At 40.1% G+C, this 19,055-nt stretch overlaps 2 protein-coding genes across 12 annotated transcripts in view; one reads left to right on the forward strand and one right to left on the reverse strand.

The window, feature by feature from the left end:
* The window catches only part of myo9aa (myosin IXAa), an 89,896-nt gene extending 77,200 nt beyond the window's left edge, over positions 1–12,696 (reverse strand). For 9 of the 11 annotated variants that reach the window (XM_044030082.1, XM_044030083.1, XM_044030087.1 and 6 more), the window contains exon 1: positions 12,348–12,695. The gene's annotated coding sequence lies outside the window, so the exon portion shown is untranslated. Of the gene's footprint in view, positions 1–12,347 lie in introns of all 11 variants that reach the window. The other 2 variants (XM_044030088.1, XM_044030077.1) reach the window with 1 other exon arrangement.
* A 1,433-nt stretch (positions 12,697–14,129) lies between these two features.
* Positions 14,130–17,098, forward strand: senp8 (SUMO peptidase family member, NEDD8 specific). The gene is made up of 2 exons (XM_044029627.1): positions 14,130–14,205; positions 14,972–17,098. The coding sequence occupies exon 2, from the start codon at positions 14,994–14,996 to the stop codon at positions 15,657–15,659; it is 666 nt and encodes a 221-aa protein (XP_043885562.1). The 5' UTR covers positions 14,130–14,205; positions 14,972–14,993; the 3' UTR covers positions 15,660–17,098.
* Positions 17,099–19,055: the final 1,957 nt, after the last annotated feature.

Genomic DNA, 19,055 nt, shown 5'->3' on the forward strand with positions numbered 1-19,055 from the left:
GTGTTGCAGGTCTCTACAGTGAAGGGTTTTAGACTCGAGACTTCAAACTTGACTGACCTGGCTTTATATTGTGAAATGCTAGATTATACAACAACAATTTGATCTGATTAACTTCTATGATTTAACAGGGTGCATTACATCTGCCAATTCATAAAATGTAAAACAAAACTAATGTCTGTGCAGTTGAGCTGCAGCTTCTAGCAACTGGAAAATCAACAAGCCGTCTTACATATGAAATACTCAATTATGTGCCGTCACTGCATGGATGCAGAATCATCCATGTCCGGGTCACAATGCTTCCTAGACACAATTACTTTTAACCCCCCTAACAGAGAGCATAGCAGGATGAATGGAACACACTAACACACTCCTCAGACTAATCAAACACAATTAATAACAAAAAGGCTCAACATACCATATCAGCCACAAATAGTGCTCTATATTACCATGTCAAAGACAGTGAATAAGAGAATCCTGCATCTGCCTGTTTATCCAAAATATACTGGGTTCTCTGATCCATCCTTAAACAACATTTCATGTAAACTATGTAAAAGTAGCTTTTTAATAACCCTGTAAAAAACAAACAAACAGCAATGAAAATATAAACTCCTTGGCAAAGGTGATCAATAAATCCTTCATGGCTTAGTTCAGCTATATTAGCCACTGTGATGACTCTGAAAAAGAAGTCTGGGTGAACTTGAGGGAGTGAAGATAAACAGCTTTCCTCCTGAATTAACTTGTCAATTAAAGGGCAGTAGGAGGACTCCTTTTTACTCATGCCCTGACATTAATGTGGTTTACACAGTGAAGCATACTCCTCTTTTCTATCTCTAAAGCATGTAGTGATCGCGCTCACACGGCTCTCAAGTCTCGCTGACTGTCTCTGTGACTACTAATGACTAGGAAGTGGTGGCCGGGGTGTGGAACCTGAGCTGTGACCATTAGAGAGGCAGCAATAGTGAGAAAATAGAAAGAGAGAGCGAACAGACAGGGAAGAGACAGACAGAGCGACCAAACTGGGAAAATGAAAGAGATACACAAATGGAAACGAACAGAGAGAGAGAGAGTCACAGAGGAGTGGATGCTGGTTTCCTGAAATCTGAGCTGTGGGAAAGTGAGAGTGAGAGCAGAAGAAAGGAAGGTGTCGGAAATGAGAGTAAATGGGCAGAGATAACGTGGCTCCAGCGTGGAGAGACGTCACTGTACTTGTACTCATTGTTGATAAAGTTTGACAGTCTGTCCATCAGCTGGTTCATTCCATGGACGAAACAAAGGTTTGTGCCGTCAGAGATCAACAAATTACAGCTGTCCATTATATTGTTCAGCTCATATCCTAAATTAAAAGGAGGAGGAGCTCTGTATCTCTGTAAGTTAATACTTACACATACACAAGAAGGATGAGGCACACATGCAAACTTTGACACTACTCTAATGATCACCAGGTGGCAGTAACATGGCACAATATGTTGCAATGGAAAGTAAGAGTAAGGCTAAAAACCTATAGATATATAACTATTCAAGTGTTTGATAAAAAAAAGAGAGGCACTTAATATAATATGCAGAATCCGTAGTCAAAGGAAAAACATTTTGGGACAGTAAGTCTTCTTCTAGACAGACGATAAAGTGTATATGGCGAATGGAAATTGGAATACTGGCCTGGACATTTGCTGTCTACACAGGAAGCACTAAAATATTTGCCCCAGAGGCTAATTCGTCACTATTCCTGAGTTTTAAATTGTTGAATGTTGTTTTCCTACTGTTTCAAGCAGCATGTGGTTGGTGTACATGAGGATCTGCTGACACAGAGTCTTCTAATTAAATCAGTGGTTGCCTCCAAATGTAGGAAAATGCACTCAGATTTCTGAAACTGTACAGTTTTCGTTTATAAAAGTGGCCTCGTCCCATGCATTCAAGTCAAACACAGAGCAAAACATGGATATGCAGGCTTAAAAACGTAAGGAATGACAGGAAAGCTCCTGTGCAAACAAACAGCAACTCACCACAGTGAACTGAGAAATGAGTCAATCCATTATTAAACTATACACACAAAGCCTAATGCGGTTAAAGAACTGTTACCAAGACATCAGAGGTGGTGAGGCCAGAGCCAAACTGGAACAAGACCACACTGTAATCACTGTCCACACAGTAATTAACAATGACTAAAGGCCCCTCAGGCTGGACTGTGCACACAGCAGAGGATAACTGTGGCTGATCACTCTGAATGAGGCGCTCGGCCTTTGCTAACTCGCTCCACATTCCACCGACAGAACACCAACAGGTGACACAACTGACACTGGAGGAAATGCCATGTGTGTTAGCTAAATTAAGAGCCTAGCCTCGCTGTGCAAGACCCACTATTGTTGTTGTTGCCTGAAGTGGGCTGGAGAGAGTGGAGGGAGACGGCAGAGGAAGGAAATTAAGAAGGAGTACAGCAAAAGTTCCAAGGACAACGCTGTAAAAACAAAGAAAAGAGCAATGCATGCTACTGTGTGTCATTATAGCTACAGTCTCTACAGTTTCTACACCAGTGGCTTGTGTTTTAACTTTAAAAGACCCCCAGAGAATAATATAATACTGCAGCAAAAGAAAAAGGTGTTAAGTCAAAGCATCAGTGTCACTTCATGTTAAGACAAAACCCACCCACAACTCCCAAGTACAAGGTTAAGTCAGAGGCTCATAAATGACGGGTGGATTTATTTTAACAGACCCTCGTAAAAAAAAAAGAGAGAATGAGGCTGGGAGAAATGGGAACACACACACACACACACACACAGTTTTACATTTCTGGTAGCACATTAATATCAGTGGTGATGATGAGCAGTTGTCATGGCGACTTGTAGTTTTACTTTGCACGTAAAAAAAATTCTCTTAGGGTAGTGTGTGGTTTCTCCATTTGAGTTAATGGCGACAATATCAAACAGACTCTTCACCATTAAACTGAAACTCCCTTTACATCAAAAAGGCAACAAAAAAAAGAACAGCAAATAACATATTGGGCGTGAATAGCACAACTTCTGTGTTGTTGCCGTTGAGAATTCCACTTCCTGTGTCCACTCCCAGGACAACGGCAGCAGCTTTGGGTGAGACAGGAAGTGCAACATGGGGAGTTCAACACAACAATACTGGAACACACTTACATCTAGTCATGTAAATGTGAACCCAGTACCCAAACATCATGATGCTGAGATGTGTGAAAACCACTTATTTTACGCAATGTAGTGCAGAGAAGGTTCTCCGCAATGCAACACAACCAGTCATGTGACATTTTAGACAATCACAGACGGTCACACCGTGGAGACTGGTGTGACTATGGCGCAGACTCCACAATGTGCAGAACACTTTGTTTTTACGGCTGTTAAAACACACAACTCTAGTTCCCAATAAGGTGGAGAGAGCTGCCCTAAAAAGAACGACAAACAAACAGAGCCAAGAATACAGTAAAACATTATCTAGCAGCTGAAATTATCCACAAAAAAAACCTCCAAAAGTCTCCATCTTTGTGTCCCAACTGCTCCCTGTTCACAGTTTTAAACAAACTGTATTCTGAACTACGCTACTTCTCTTTGTCCCCATGGCTTGTTAATCTAATGAAAGGTCATAATGACCTATTACATGATGACATTTAATGATTAAATAAAGTGTTTTCCAATTAAATCTGAGTTGCATTCAAGAACAGTTCACATTTTCCACTGTATTCCACAAAATGACTTTGTGCATTTAATGAGGCATCATGAGAGCAGTTTCCCTGCTGTGTTCCTCTTTACTCCACAGTCCATAATTACCTGAATTGTAATCTCATTCAGCTACTGTAAGGAGATTCATTTTATTGTGTGCTATACAGAGCAGCAGTGTAAGAGTCTGAGTCTGAAACAAGTAACTTTTTTATTGTTTTAGAGAGTGGAATTTCTTTTTCCCCTTCCAGACTCTATTCTCACACTGGAAATATCAATATGACGCAGCACAGTCTACTTTTGGCAAGAAGAAAAGGAAAAATACACCATCCCACAAATGGAGGGCACATTATCAACAGCCACAGTTAAAGGCAAAAAAAAAAGTGTTAAGGTCAAACGTTTTCTAGGAAATCATATGTTCACTTTTCTTTTCTAAAATATAACAAAATGTTTAAGGCAGTGTGTAAAACTTTACATTTACTGGGGAAGTTGCATGTTGCATGCTGTTGATTATCATTCACCTCACCCTTCCTTTCCAAATGTGCTAGAATCTATAAGCCTTCACTGAGCAACAAAACAAATAAAAAACGAAAAACTCATACAATCAGGTGACTGTACAACATTATTTCACCCGAATTTTATACGCTGGACCTTTAAATACATGAGCATGTTTTCACTGTGAGGGTTAGAAACATTAAAACAGTAGCTTTTTTACCTTCATTTTAAATGTGTAAAAATGTCAATGCCAACAGATGCAGCTAAAAACTGCCTGTCACATAAAAAGCAAGGCTACAAATGCTGACTAACATGAATATGAACTACTGTGTGAAGCATGTTTAGTATTCATTTTGGTTATTTACACGTACACTACAGGATTTGTTATGCCCTCAAATGTCAACATCATTGTCAAACTTCCAGGTTTAGCAACCGTTTGCTTAGGCTGTCAGAATGTGGAGAGGAGAGGAGAGGAGAGAAGAGGGCAAGGGACTAGGAGGTATCATTGACCTGGATTATGCACACTCCATTTCCCCCTCAGAAAGAGAGTCTGTTGGGTCAAACAGAACCATTCAGCCACTCCTGGCCTGGGGAAAGAGCACATTAAGGAGCAGCCAGAGTATGGGCATGTTTCCTCCAGAAGCATTCAACCAGTGAAAAGAGACACACCAACCATAAACTGTAAAACTTAAAAGACAAATGGGCCCAGTGCGTTTACAGGGAACGTGAGCTTATCTGCAAACACATACACAGTAGAAGAGGTTGAAAATGCCAAATGGACTTGTCTTACCGTTGTTAAAGCTGGGGACACGCTACACATTTTAAGTGCAGCAGGCTTCTAAATTGTTATTCTCAGATGAGCAATCCTACGGCCAAATCTCACTTTAAAATATTGGATTAAACGGCTCAGATGATAGTTTGATTAGACAGCATGTTAACCAACACTCATTGTCCAATGTGTTACTGGTTCATTTGTACTTTTTCCTTCAGATGAGCTCAATATAATTTAAACTAAAATACAAAGGCGGTACTGAAATCAACAAAATTCATAGTTCAGCGAGAAACACAGCGTGGCCTTTTAACCCTAACCCAACCCACATAGACTCATTATCTTCATAGACAATTAACTGGAGTACATTTGTTTAAATTGGCTGTCAAAAGATTTCTTTTGTGAAACAGCAGAGGGAAGATTTCTTCCTTGGGGGCATCCAACACCTACACTGAGGGCTCTCTTCAAAGATATCATTATGAATTATGGAACACGAGTGGGCAACAGTAAACAAAGCAAAAGATTGTTATATATCATTTTTTTGACAAAGCAAAAGAATCAAAAGAATTATTTTAAACAACTTCACCACATAACGTCAGACTGACATCCTGAATTGCAGGCTGCAGTCAAATCCCAGAAGACTATGCAAGCAAGATGTTGCAAATTCATTTTAATTATGAATAAAACCCATTTTTAGAAATGAGAGAATAAGTGATCCAACTCATACAACAGAAAGAGCCTCCGCCAGCTGATAGTAATGACAGGTCATAAAATCCAACTCGGGTTCTGAAAGTTAAAGCATAATTTTAAGAACATCTGTATTAGGAAAAACCATAACCTGTAATTACAGGGGCAGTGTTACAGAGGCTCTCTTGCTGTCTCTTCTGAGGATGGGGGACAACTGCTGTGCAGACCACAGGCTTTTTGAAATCTGAGCCTGGTGGTGCAGGCAGAGCCACAGTCGACAGAAACACAGACAGCGAGAGCTGCCGAGTCATGACGGTGCGATTTTGGTTGCAGGCTTGAAGGAGATGAGGGCAGCATTTTGGCGAGAATCCATGTTTCCTCAACGATCTTCGCCTACTTATACTTTAGTATGTGAAGTACTTCATTTCCCAGAATGCCTTCCGTCAACCCTTCTCAGCATGCGCGGTCTTGTTTTATTAGGCTGGAGTTCTAACATTTGTGACAAAAGAGGCCAAAGAAAACCAGGACAGACAATAGTTTGTAGTCATGAAATGACAAGCAAAAATGACTAAAAGCAAAACAGGACAGATATTCAAGGATTGCAATAGCAGCAATTTTCAATCTATGTGTCATTTTATTACCCATACTGTGGCAGCCCCTCGTTTAACTTGTCCCACTGCAGTTTCATAATAGAGCACAATGCAGTGCGGTGCTTTGTGCCCTTGTGTCACAACCACGTTGAACTGTCTGTCGGATTCTCTATTGTCAGCAATGTGAGAAATCTCCCCACAACAGGACTGCTAAATCCTCCTCAGGCAGGTGGATCTCGACTTAACACCAGTAACCCATGTGTTCCTCTCATCTGGGTGCCCATTGCATACAACCATCAATGATCTGAAACATCCAGGACATTTTAAACATGTAAACACTTGCGTGTAGTTCAGAAACAAGATCAGCTATCCACACCAGGTTCACTCTTTCGGATCAATACTTCCCTCTCTCAGCTGAGATGTCTGTCTGGCTTGGACTCCCCTCACCACCAAAAAAAAAGCAAAATTCCACTCCAGTTGTCCAACTGGTTGTTCAAATGTCCAATTGTCAGCGTCTCGCATGATCTTTAAATAATAACTTGGATGGATGGATGGAGTGTTGAGCATACAGTAGAGGCCTTGGTCTTAATAAAGACAATGACCCTCTGATCCAATACAGGGCGTCTGACCATAATCATACAACCACAGTATGTACATCACACTTATCTGGACATGGCCCCCGAGGTTTGTAGGAAACCAAATGTCCAAATAGAGCAGGTTATTGTCCACACGATTCGTAACATGCGAGGGGTTGAGTGATGGCATTTTTTTCAGGAGCCACAACTCACCTAAACCAGACAAAGTGTCTGAAACATTCAAGCTCTTGTTTTTACATGTGTGAGGGGGCAACTCCACATTGTCCAGAGCTCATACAAGAAAACTACTTCAGACCAATGTGTCACTGGGGTGAATCTTTCACTCTGGGAAACGGATAAGAATGACTGTCAAATGAGAAGAACAGGGAACACTGGACTCTTCTAAAAGCAGCGTTTTTACTGACAACTAGCAGCCTGTCTCAGACTGTACCTTATCACGGTCTGCTTCTAGTCAGTTACTCACAACTATCTGTGTGCCCTTCCTCCCTTCTTGTCTCACTCGGAGAGTGAGCAGACTACTGAAAACTGCCAGGGCTTTTCACAGATAAGAGTCTGCCCTGCAATGTACATACACAAGTCTAAACTTTCTTTCTTACTGTTGCCTCGACTTCTGCGTCCCAGGAATCAAAGAAAGTGTCATCGCATTTACTCAAGGTTTTAATATTACATCCAGCACAGCAGACAACTGGCAGTAAACTAGCCAAATATCATTCCTACAAACCATACTTCTGACTTCTGGTTTCATGGCAGAACTGCTCTACAGATGGATGGGATTGTGTACCATTACACAACAGCACATGCCAGGGGATTAGCCATCGGCCCTGTCCTGTCTGTACCATAAAGCAGCAAGGGGCCAGTCGCTATTGTCACTACTGTGTGACACTGAAAAATTCAGCAAATCTCAACTTTTGTTTCCAGTGCTGTGCTGCCCAAACCTTTTGGCAATGTGGCCACTGACATCTAAAGACGCCCGTCATTGAACCCCACACAGATTAATTTGCAACTTAAGCACAGACTTGAATACTGGGTCTTTTATTTACGCGTTTACTTTTTGGTATTGCCATACTGAGTTAACATTTCTCTGCCATAAGTGCATCAAGACCAACAACACCATTGACCCTTGATTTTCTTTCATCTACATACAAATTAAAATCCATTATCCATTTACACATCAAATGGCATTGTTTTGATTAAAGTTTAGTTTAATTAAGTGTTTGGAAGCATGGAAATCCATTACTGTTTACAAACAGTTTATACAGACTTCACAGCAGGAAAATATCTTTTTGTGATTTTTTCAAGCTTTGACTTTTTTCCAATTCTATCAATTACCAATCAGCAAAAAAGAAAAATCTTACTGTCTCTGCTTCTCTGTCCAAAATAAAACCTTTGAAGGACATAATTGTATTTAGGTGGGTACAAACTGAGTCTCCAAACAGATCAGCATTGTTTTTGACTTGGTTTGCCATTTTTAGTTAAGCTCATTTCACGTAAACAAAATTGACAATGCACTTTCCTCTTCCCATCTAACTCCACTTAGCAATGGTCAGTTAATGAGGGGAAATGCAAAACGCAGAGTAGCTGAGCCTTTGAGGCCAAAGCCTCACTCATATAATGGCCTACTAAAGAAAGGGGTGCTTTGTTCAGTGCAACACAAGCAGGTTCCTCTTTATTGACTTCATGTGCATGCCAATCATTTGTGCCATACGATCCTATCATGCGGCTACAACACTTTTCAGGATGTAGCGATCATGTGACCTTGAGGCACGTGACTCGTGTTCTCGCCCTTGCAATTCAGAACAGCAGGAAACACCTCAGGGTTGACGATAGTGTCATTCCCATTTTCAGATCATGGTAAAGACACAGGAGCAGTGCTCACAGGAGCTGCTGTAGATGCACAAAGAACTAGTTACAGCGCAGAGGGTTGTTTCTTCAATCATCAAGACAACAAAACAGCATGTTTGAGGAGATGCTGCACTCTTCTAACACTGTATTTAGGTTTTAAAGGAACAATGAAATTGTTGTAGCATTCTTCCAAAGGCTGCAATTATGAGGAAGTGGTAATAAGCATTAGTGTTTGCACATGCAGTTACATCCCTGAACTTAAAACAGGGAAAAACATGCTAAACAGCTTTTCTAATATAAAAAGAACGCACTGTATGTTCTTCATTGTCCAGTGTAGTTTCAAAAGCAGTTGGCAATGTATTGTTAAATAATTTTTACTTTATTTTTTTGACAGATGAAACAGCACAAAGCTGTAACCTGAAAATGTCTATAGTTTAACATTTTAAATTAAAGAGGTCCTGATTATTTAGAATCAAGCAGTACCAAATAAATGTTCCACTGTCAAAATAACTTTGACTTAAACATAAACCACAGTCATTTATGCTCTTGCCGTCATCATGACACTTCTGCTTGAGTCAAACTCAGGACTAAGAAAAACTGTTTAAATACAGTTATGAAACGCAGAGCTGTAGTACAGTCTTGGAGAATCTAAGTCATGTTTGCATTAAGGTCAACACCTTTACTGCGTGGTGACTGATTAACAGACAATAGTCAAAGTTTGAGCATTAACAATAAATAAATATACATGAAGTCAGTCAAACAAAAGGATGAGGCTCCAGATTTAAGTGTTTGATGGGATTATTTGAGAAAACACTGACCAAATCCAACACTGTGTCAGAAACCTTACATTACATACAGTGCTGCTGCTTTGATTTGTGATTTCATGTCATACACATCATTGTTTAATATCTTCAGTAAAAGGTTTTTCCTCTGAAGAAGAAAAACAAAGACAGATTGTCTAATTGTAATCTAGTAAACCTTTATATAACCACATAATCACCACACAGCTGTTTAAAATCACCCCTGAAAAGACTCAAATCTGAGCTTTCAGACCCTCTAAACCACAGTTTTAGTCTCTCAGGTGGTGTCGGTGATATCTCCCAAAACAGACACACTGATGTGATACGAACTGCAGGCAGACTTTTTTGCCCTCTAACAAACAGCATACACACGGCCTGTGGGGTGTCAGATGTCGATGGGGACCAGTTGCTTGAGTCTCAGCCTTGGCTGCCTCTCATGCTACAGCAGCTGTGTCTTCTCAGACCTCACATTCCTGCTGGACGGGCCCACTTTACTCACATCACCTGTGCCGCTGATCTGTGGGCAGCAGGAGCTCTCAGAGGAGCCCCACAGCTGCTACCAATGGACAAACCGATCCAAAACAATTACAAAACGTTTTTACCAAGGATGTCATTTCTATCGCGAGAGGTCTGTCAATCAAAACAGAAGCAGAGATGTCATGAAGAAGCACGGAATCATGGGAATTGTTGTCCGGGGAGAGCTTCAGTAGCAGAATGAGTAGTTGTGAGCTACTAATGACAAATACACACAACAAAACAAGTAAACACATTACACTGGTAGTAACTAGTAGTACCGGATGTTTCCTTCCATAAATGTGCATTTGATATGGTATAACATAAGCCGTGCTTCCATCATGGTACAGTTGGGTTTGGTACGGTACGGTTTGGAACGGTAAAGCCCTCCTCAGGCTTGCATTTTGACTGAGAACAGTAAGATGTTGTACCGGTGCGACAACAACGAACAACATCATCGAACGCGACGCAACAGCCAACAACACAGGGGACAACAACAGCTGGATGTTTTTCTGCTCGGCTTGTGGCTGTTTATCTCAACAAGACATCAAGCTTTGTATGAGAATAGACAGCGGGCGTTTGAAGAAACACCGGTCGCAAGGGAACGGCACTTTTCTGGCGCCCATTCAGCTGACTGTTGTGGGTCTAGCTCCACTATACTGTACCTTACCATGGGAAGGGTACTGAAAAATGGAATGGTTCTTTTGATACTATTCCTCATGGAAATACAAAAGAAATACATACTGTACTGAACCAAACTGTTGGTGGAAACACACCATTAGACATGAAGGTAATTGGACATCATATAGCTAGCAGTGTGTAATAAATGGAGAGTCGAGTGTGTGAACACTGCACATGTTGTTGTCTGTTCAAATTCAGTCAAAAGTCCATAAAGACTCCATGGTCATTTCACAAAAGCGGACATGGGTAAAGTGGATGATCAAAAGGAAACAAAAGGAGGATTTTTATGGACTTAATACACTAATGTTACATACTATATGTTTAAATCAGCACAATACCATGATAGGACTCTGCTAAGCTCCTACAATTACAGAAATTCTGCCCTAAATCTAATGGAAGTAACATTTTAATGCAGTAAGTAACACACAAATGCAGTAAGATGATCCTCAGCATTGTGGCCCTCTCATATGCCTTTACTTTTTCAACTCTCTCAACTCCTCCAATAAAAATACTGAAGAGACAAATAATCAACAAATACAACAAGGCACATTCACAATAAACTCACTCAGATGAAGCACAATTTGGACTAAAGCTAATAAAGGAATTACAATCACATAAAATAAAAAAAACAGGATGTCTAATGTTGTTGAATGTGTGTGGAGTCGTCTCTGTGTCCGCTGACTGAGACGAGCACAGTACACGCCTGTGATTCAGCAGCTTCTTCACCCCATTAGACCTTCCTGTCTATGCTGCTTTCACTGCATTAAAAGGCGCAGTAGTGTTCGACCTCCACTGAATAATACATGCAAACATAAATCCCTCTCTGCAGCAGCCAAACATTCAAACTATCAAGTCCAAAAACAAATGTATGCATTTATGTTCTGTAATATATCAAATCATTTCCTGATGAAACAAAACACATTCATCAATCTTTCCTGGACCGTTCTCATCCATATAGGGTGCACAAATTAAATGTTATGGTATTCTATGTTTTGTTCTTTTTCTTGCAATATAAATGTATAGAAATATAACACTGAAAAATATTTTTGTTTGGCTTTCAATATTTGAAGCTATGGAAGATATGGCCTGAATTCTGCCATTTGTTACTTTGTTAGTTATTGAGAAAATAACCATTTGCTTCATCTATCAAAAAATAATAGTGATGTGAACAATATAAACAAATGAGTTAAGGGATGTGATTCCACAGTGTCAAATCCAAAAGGCTGAAAACAGTATCAGAGGCTTTAGATGCAGTGGAGTGACATGACACTGAGCAGCAAACTTTCACATGTACACACACACACACACACACACACCACTGACTTGTCATTTAACTCGCTCATACACACCTTAAAAGCATGACAACCGCAAACACAGTAGCAAATGAGCCAAGATTAAAAGGAACAGGTTTGATGCGGAGTGCAAAAGTGATTCATGGCTCATTCAGTGGCTGCTGCTGCTGCTGCTGCTGCTACTACTGCTGCTCTCAGATCTGGACCCTGCGCGGGGTGAACAGCATGCACGCGCACGACCAGGTTATGGTCCCCATGAAGACTAATGGTCATGAAAAAGTCAATGTTCATATCAGAAAAGCTTCTTAACAGGTAACAAAAGCAGCGCGCGCGCACACACACACACACACACACATACATACAGACACACACGGCACCGCAGTGACTGAAAAGAACATCACGCAGTCTTACCTCCAGGAGTGACACTGAACGCTGAACTGGGACTGAGTGGGACTGAAGTTTCTCGTCTCTTCCTCGGGATGGTTTGCACAGCTTGTTGCCTCACGAAATTATCTCAGTCTCTATTTAATTCCCTGCATTCCCACTTAATCAGTTTCTCTCTCTCTCGCTCTCTCCTCCGCTCTTCTTCGTCTCCCAACAAAATCAACCACACAAACTCAGCTCTGCGCTGGAAACGTGTGTGTTTTAGTGAAATTCCAAGCGAACCTCTGTGTGTTTCATTTCCACGCAGCTCCTCGCTGGCGGTCACTGAAAACTCCTCTCGGCTTCTCTAATCAGTGCTGCCTGCCACTCTCCGGCGCGTGGCCGTGCGCGCTCACGCTGCTTCTGAGTGGGCGGGGATAAACGCAGAGGGAGGACGGAGCGTAATGGGGCGTCGGAGCGTCATGACAGGAAGGAAATACGAAGAAAAGTTTTTGTTTGTTTGTGTTTATAGTTTTATTTATCACTTATTTCAAAAATATACATAGTAGCTGTGCAGTAATGACAGAAACAACAGGGTAAACATTACAACAGCAGTAATTGAAAAACAAATAAATGATACAGAAAACAAGTACATAAATAAAAGGAAATAGAAACATCCCAGGGGTCACTAGCAAAGAAAAATGAAATTGAATTAAAGATATCGAAGTGGGAACACAGTCTTGTCACAGTCACAGTTTTGATAGCTTTCTTGTTCTTAGCAGAAGATATTGACTTGAAATACAACTCCAGTTCTTTCATAAAAACACCAAAAAAGATTTTTGGCATTTTGGCAAATTTACATTTGTGGATGTAAAACTTTGCAAGAATTAGAGGTTAATTAAATACAATTCTTTTTCAACTGAAATGTCACTCTTTAAAAAAACAAAAAGCACATTCTGCAAGAGGAAGTGGGAAGAAAAGTAACACGAGCCACACCACGTAGTGCATGCCAAGTTTTTATTGGCCTATTATGGAAAGATGCACATTAAAATATATTAAATGACAGATTTATCCCTTGAAATCTATAGAAGAACCGAATTTCAAAGCAAATCATGGTGTACCTTGATTTTGCTGGGTTTATTTATATAAAGATTAGGTTTGAAGTGGACCCTATGAAACTATAAAATGTTTAATCAGTTTTGCACCCTGACATTATGTTATACCAAAGACAAAAATAGATAAGTATTTATGATGCAAATTGCCACGAGTTTGAGACCTCTGTTCTTGTGCGACAAAATAAAATGATCTACCTTTAAAAATGAACAATATCCCATCCTCTGAACTTTCTCTCATTCTCTTTTACATTAATACAAATGTGTCTGTTCTCATATATGATTGTAACCATGATGTTGGATAAATATCATCTTCCCTTTTGTAAATATATAAGATTCAATCTCACATTAATTTAATGAGTTTGAGTGTGTGTGTGTGTGTGTGTGTGTGTGTGTGTGTGTGTGTGAGCGTCACTGAAGACTCCTGTGACGAGCATTTAAATCACTCTTTCTATATGTTTATTTATTCGACAAGCCAACAAAAACGGGAAAATAACCACCAAATAATACCATGATTTGAAAGCGATCGCCATTCTTAGTCTCATATAAAGTAGATTGATATAAAACAGTATTGCTTCTCAAAGCCACGGTGTTGTGACGCAGACTGTTCCCCTGTCAGTAAATGCACTGCGCAGGTTCCCGGATGAGACCAGCCAATCGCAGCCGAGTATGTCGTCTCCATACTGTCGTGAAATGTTTATGTTTTGGAAGCGGCGTGCTTTACGGCATTGTTTGCAATGAGGGACAAGACTACAGATTTGGTGATACTTTTTATTTGAATGCGTCCAGTAAAGGTACGGACAGTGAAACGGCCCCGTGTGTTTTCAGTTTCAACTGCAAATGTTACCATTCACAGCTCGGAATGAATGGTTTTGGCTTCCGTGTCGTAATGATGGTGGTGAAAGTAGTCGTTAGTTCACTCATGCTAATGGAGTGAACGCATTACAGTAAAGTAATGTGACTCAGCGCTGTGGCTTTACCCTCCGTATTTTGTAATTTGAAGTCAAATAGTCGCTGTTGTTAGTATAAAGATATTTGTAAATAAGATCATAGTAGATAAACTAAACAGAATCCGACTGTGTAAGCTTCACAAAACGTTAATAACAACAAGCTTTACTTCTGTATGTATCGTGTTACTTAGCAGCTATCGTGTTTTAATTATTTAATATTATGCTTAACCCGATTAATATATTATGGATATGAATCTAATGATTGGTTTGTGAAACAAACATGTTTACTCAGTCACAGTGAAACTCTCTAATAATTATTAGCAGTGTTGTAAATCTCTAATTTAGCATTAGTAGATGTAGTTTATTTTTATACATAAAATAACAGTATATCAGTGTTCATTTGATCGTTTTAGCTCCATTTGTTTTATACTTGTGGATATTACTGTCTATATTACGACTACTGTAAAGGTCCAATCTTGATTTTATGTAAAACCTGCATTGGCAAATAAACTCAACCTGTCAGATGAATGAGTGCAGTAAACAGTAATTTCTCATTTAAAAAACAACCAGTATCTCAAATGTGCAGCATTGAATCTCCTGTATTTTTCAGAGGTCGCTCACACTGTTGGAGGATGGACCCTGTAGTGTTGAGCTATAAGGACAGCCTGCTGCGGCGCTCCGATGTGTCCTTACTGGAGGGACCTTACTGGCTTAATGACCAAGTCATAGGATTTGCCTTTGAGTTCTTTGCTGCTGAGCGCTTCAGAGTCCTAGGAGAGAGCATCATCTTCATCAGCCCAGAGGTCACACAGTTTATCAAGTGTGCTTCTTGCCCTGATGAGTTAGCCATATTTCTGGAGCCACTGAATCTTGCTTCCCGCCGTTGGGTCTTCCTTGCTGTTAATGACAACTCCAACCAGACGGCTGGCGGATCCCACTGGAGCCTTTTGATCTACCATCATAATTCTAACCACTTTGCTCACTATGACTCTCAAAATGGCAGCAATTCGCTGCACGCACGGCGCATTGCCAGCAAGTTAGAGCCCTTCCTTGGAGCAGGGAGAAAAGCTCTGTTTGTGGAGGAACCCTGTCCTTCACAGCAGAACAGCTACGATTGTGGCATGTATGTCATCTGCATTGCTGAGGCCTTGTGTGAGAAGGCTAGAATGGAGGGCTCACCACGTCTTCCTGTGCATATAATTACCCCATCCTACATCACACTGAAGAGGGCTGAATGGTGCAGACTGATCCAGAGTCTAGCTCAGAATGACCTCTGCTGCTCTCTGTCTTTTCCTTAGCATGTTGATGTCTCCTCTATATGCAGAACAGCTGTCAGCCAGCACACATGTATCTCCAGCATCTCAATGCACTCCTTGAACACAGCATTTAACTACATTTAAAGTATATTTCCATTGCAGTCTATTGGCGCTTTTCCACAACACAGTCCCTGCACAGCTCGCCTCGGCACGACTCAGTACGTTTTTTTTCTTTTCCAATAGTACCTGGTATTTTTTAGTACCTACTCTGGCGAGGTTCCAAGCGAGCTGAGCCAATACTAAGCGTGGCCAATGATTGTTCAGAGTGCTGTTACTGGAAGAGGCATGAGCAAGACGTCCGCCACGAGAATCAAACCTAACAATGCCGAACTTTAGATCAATTAAAAAGACTTAAAATCCTGACAAGTTGTGTTAATATTTGACATTAAGCACAAAAATGTCTGGTGTATTTAGAGGCAGCCCTGCTGAAAGCATGCATTCGCGAGTGACGAGCCACATCACAATCCCTGCCCCTATTTAATTTCAGTGACTGTATCAGATGGAATCTGTGCTCTGGTCATGCAGGAAGTACTGAACAAATCTTTTTAATGAACTGATTCTAATGTAGAACACTGAAAACACTGAAATTCACAGCAGTTTCAAGCAGCCGTGCAGTGATGACTCCGCCCACATCAAGGAGGTACTATAGTAATAGAAAACAAACTAAGCTGTGCTGTAGCGAAAAAGCGCCATACCATACCACAATTGAGGTTTAAAAAGTAAAGCAATGCTACAAATGTTTAAAGATTCATTATACAATTGGTTTCACATAAATCCCTCATATATGCAAAGCAACATACAGTATAAACACCAGCATGCCAATAAAAGGAATGTCTTCTCTTGCATATTAATTAAGGACGGGGAGAAAACATCATGTGGGAAGAGGATGCACACTTTTTTCTTCTCTTCATTTTGTTAGCTTGGAGCAAATGTAGAAATGTTTACACTGATTATTGCTCAGGGTCATTTTAAATGAACTTGAAATCACAGGAAGAATGTGCATCTTAATTAGATTTTCTGTTCACATTCTTTATGATTCTCTGTTTGAACAGACTGTGATGTATGTTAACAGTTTAAAGATAAGTGCTTGCATGACAGTAAGATTTGCTGCGAGTGGTGGTGGAATGTACATCGCATTCTCACATAAAGAAAGAATAATGCGCTGTAATATTTTGACCCAATAAAAATGTATTTTTATGGTCGCAGCAGTCTTTTACTGTTTGACTTAAGGAATTATATGAATTAAGTTCAAAACAACAATAGGGACAAAAATATAAGCATCTAATATTTCAGTTTACAAATATGTTGCTAAAATGTTATGTCAAACTACTTTTGCACATTTGCAAGTTTTTGGGGATGTGTTAAATATTCTTAGTATATATTTAGATATTATGAATTAATAAAATGCCAAGTGATGCCTTTTCCTGTGCAGAGTGCAAGTAAATCTTTGTTTGAGTATCAGAATTTAGCCTGTAACATCCATCTATCCGTCCATCTTCTACCACTTTATCCTCCACATGACGGTTGTGATCTGGTGGCAATCCCAGCTGACATAGAGCAAAAGATGGAGATCACCCTGGACAGTGCATCACAAGGCCACATGGAGGCAAAATACCATTCACTCCCTCTCTGACACCTTTCATCAATTTAGAGTGTCCAATTTGCCTAATCCCCAAAGCTGCATGATTTTGGACTGTGTGAAGAAGCCCACACACAGGCCTGTAACATATTATGCATTATTATTATTATTAGTTGAGATGGAGCAGGATTCAGGGTCTCAATAAGGTATGGTAAAATAATCCTGCCCGCATCATAAATCAAGTTAATTTTATTTATCCACTAAAAACCTTTGTACAGGGAAAAAAAATATGTAATAAATAATAAATAATAGAAATCTCAGGAGGAGAGGAGGACAGAGGAGGTAACATTGGACGTTTCAGAGAAAATTAAATGTGAAGGAAGAAACAGAGTGAATCACTTATTGTTGTCCTCATTTATCTAGAAATGTAATGAAGTCCAAATTAGTGCATATTTAAAAAATCTGAAGGGTTACTTTCAAAAGTGAAACCACCAAATGACGGCATGGATTTTAAAGTGAGGAACACTCATCATTAATTACTTGGAATTAAATAAAGGCACAACCTCATGATCTGGCCACATGCCCAGCACTGCTTTTAATTCGCGCTGCTTGGCTAGTTTCCACGCTCTGCTCTCCTCCTCCCTCTGACATTTTGTGCACATGTACGTCTCATGGGTATCATTCACCCAGAGTAACCAGTCAGGGCAGCTATTGTCCTCATAAAATAACGTGAAGCTGGTGCATTCACCTCCCTGGCAGCACACGTTAATGACACAACGTGCCCTGCAGGGAAGGGCCTTTAAATTGTCACTTTACAAAGACAATCCTGTTGGACCTTAAAAGGAAACTTGACTTCCTCCCTCGTACTCTATAATAATGTTTTTGTTTGTTGGGTTTAAAAACGGCTGTCAGACCAGATCTTCTAGATGGATAATTTTTAGTGTCGCCAGAGTTTGCACTCATCTGTGTAACTGCATTTCCTTATTATGTGACTGAGGCTTGGAGGAATTGACAGGAAAGACTTTAATTAGCCTTTGGAAACACTGCTTTCACATCAGGTCTTCATTTGTCACGTGTCTCTATTAAATCTTGTTTTATATAAGTTATCATTTTAGACAAACAGTTCCTGTAAAAAGGCTTATGTATCTCAGAATACTCATTGGTTAAATGAAGAAAGAAAGACTATTTTTCAGGGGCATATTGTCAAACTAAGACGGATAAACCTCAATGCCACAAAAGCCTTTTTCCTGCTCTTTGACACATTTCTCTGGTGCATGAAACAAAGCCTCACAGTTACAGTGGCTTTATTCTGCAGTAAATCAACAGTGGGGTTATTGATAATCTCCGTCCTAATCAGAAAACCGGTCATTCTGCACCTGCAGGTCGCAGCTCAGTCTCCATGACTCTGCATGTGCAGCTATGCAGTGAAATGAAGGCTCATGGAAGCTGTTGGCCTTTGATGCTCTAAATGGCAGGAGTTATGAAACTGTGTGAAAATAAATTAGATGACAACAATCGTACTTTGGAAAACGGCGAGATTCCACGAACATTGCTGAGAAGAAAGTGTATCGTAAATAATTTAGTTGCACAACAATTGTGTGATTTATGTTTCATGAATGAGTTACTAATATAATTCTGATGCTTCCAAATGTGATTAAATGTAGGCACTGGGGAGGAAAACATCTTGTGTATCAAGGGAGAAACTATGAGACATTTGAGATGGTCACTGTAAGGCTCAGAGAAGTTGAATCACAGAAATACATATTTATCCTGTAGAACTTCATACACCTCCATTATTA

This window comes from Solea senegalensis, linkage group LG7, assembly GCF_019176455.1.
Source record: "Solea senegalensis isolate Sse05_10M linkage group LG7, IFAPA_SoseM_1, whole genome shotgun sequence".
NCBI classification, from domain to species: Eukaryota; Metazoa; Chordata; class Actinopteri; order Pleuronectiformes; family Soleidae; genus Solea; species Solea senegalensis.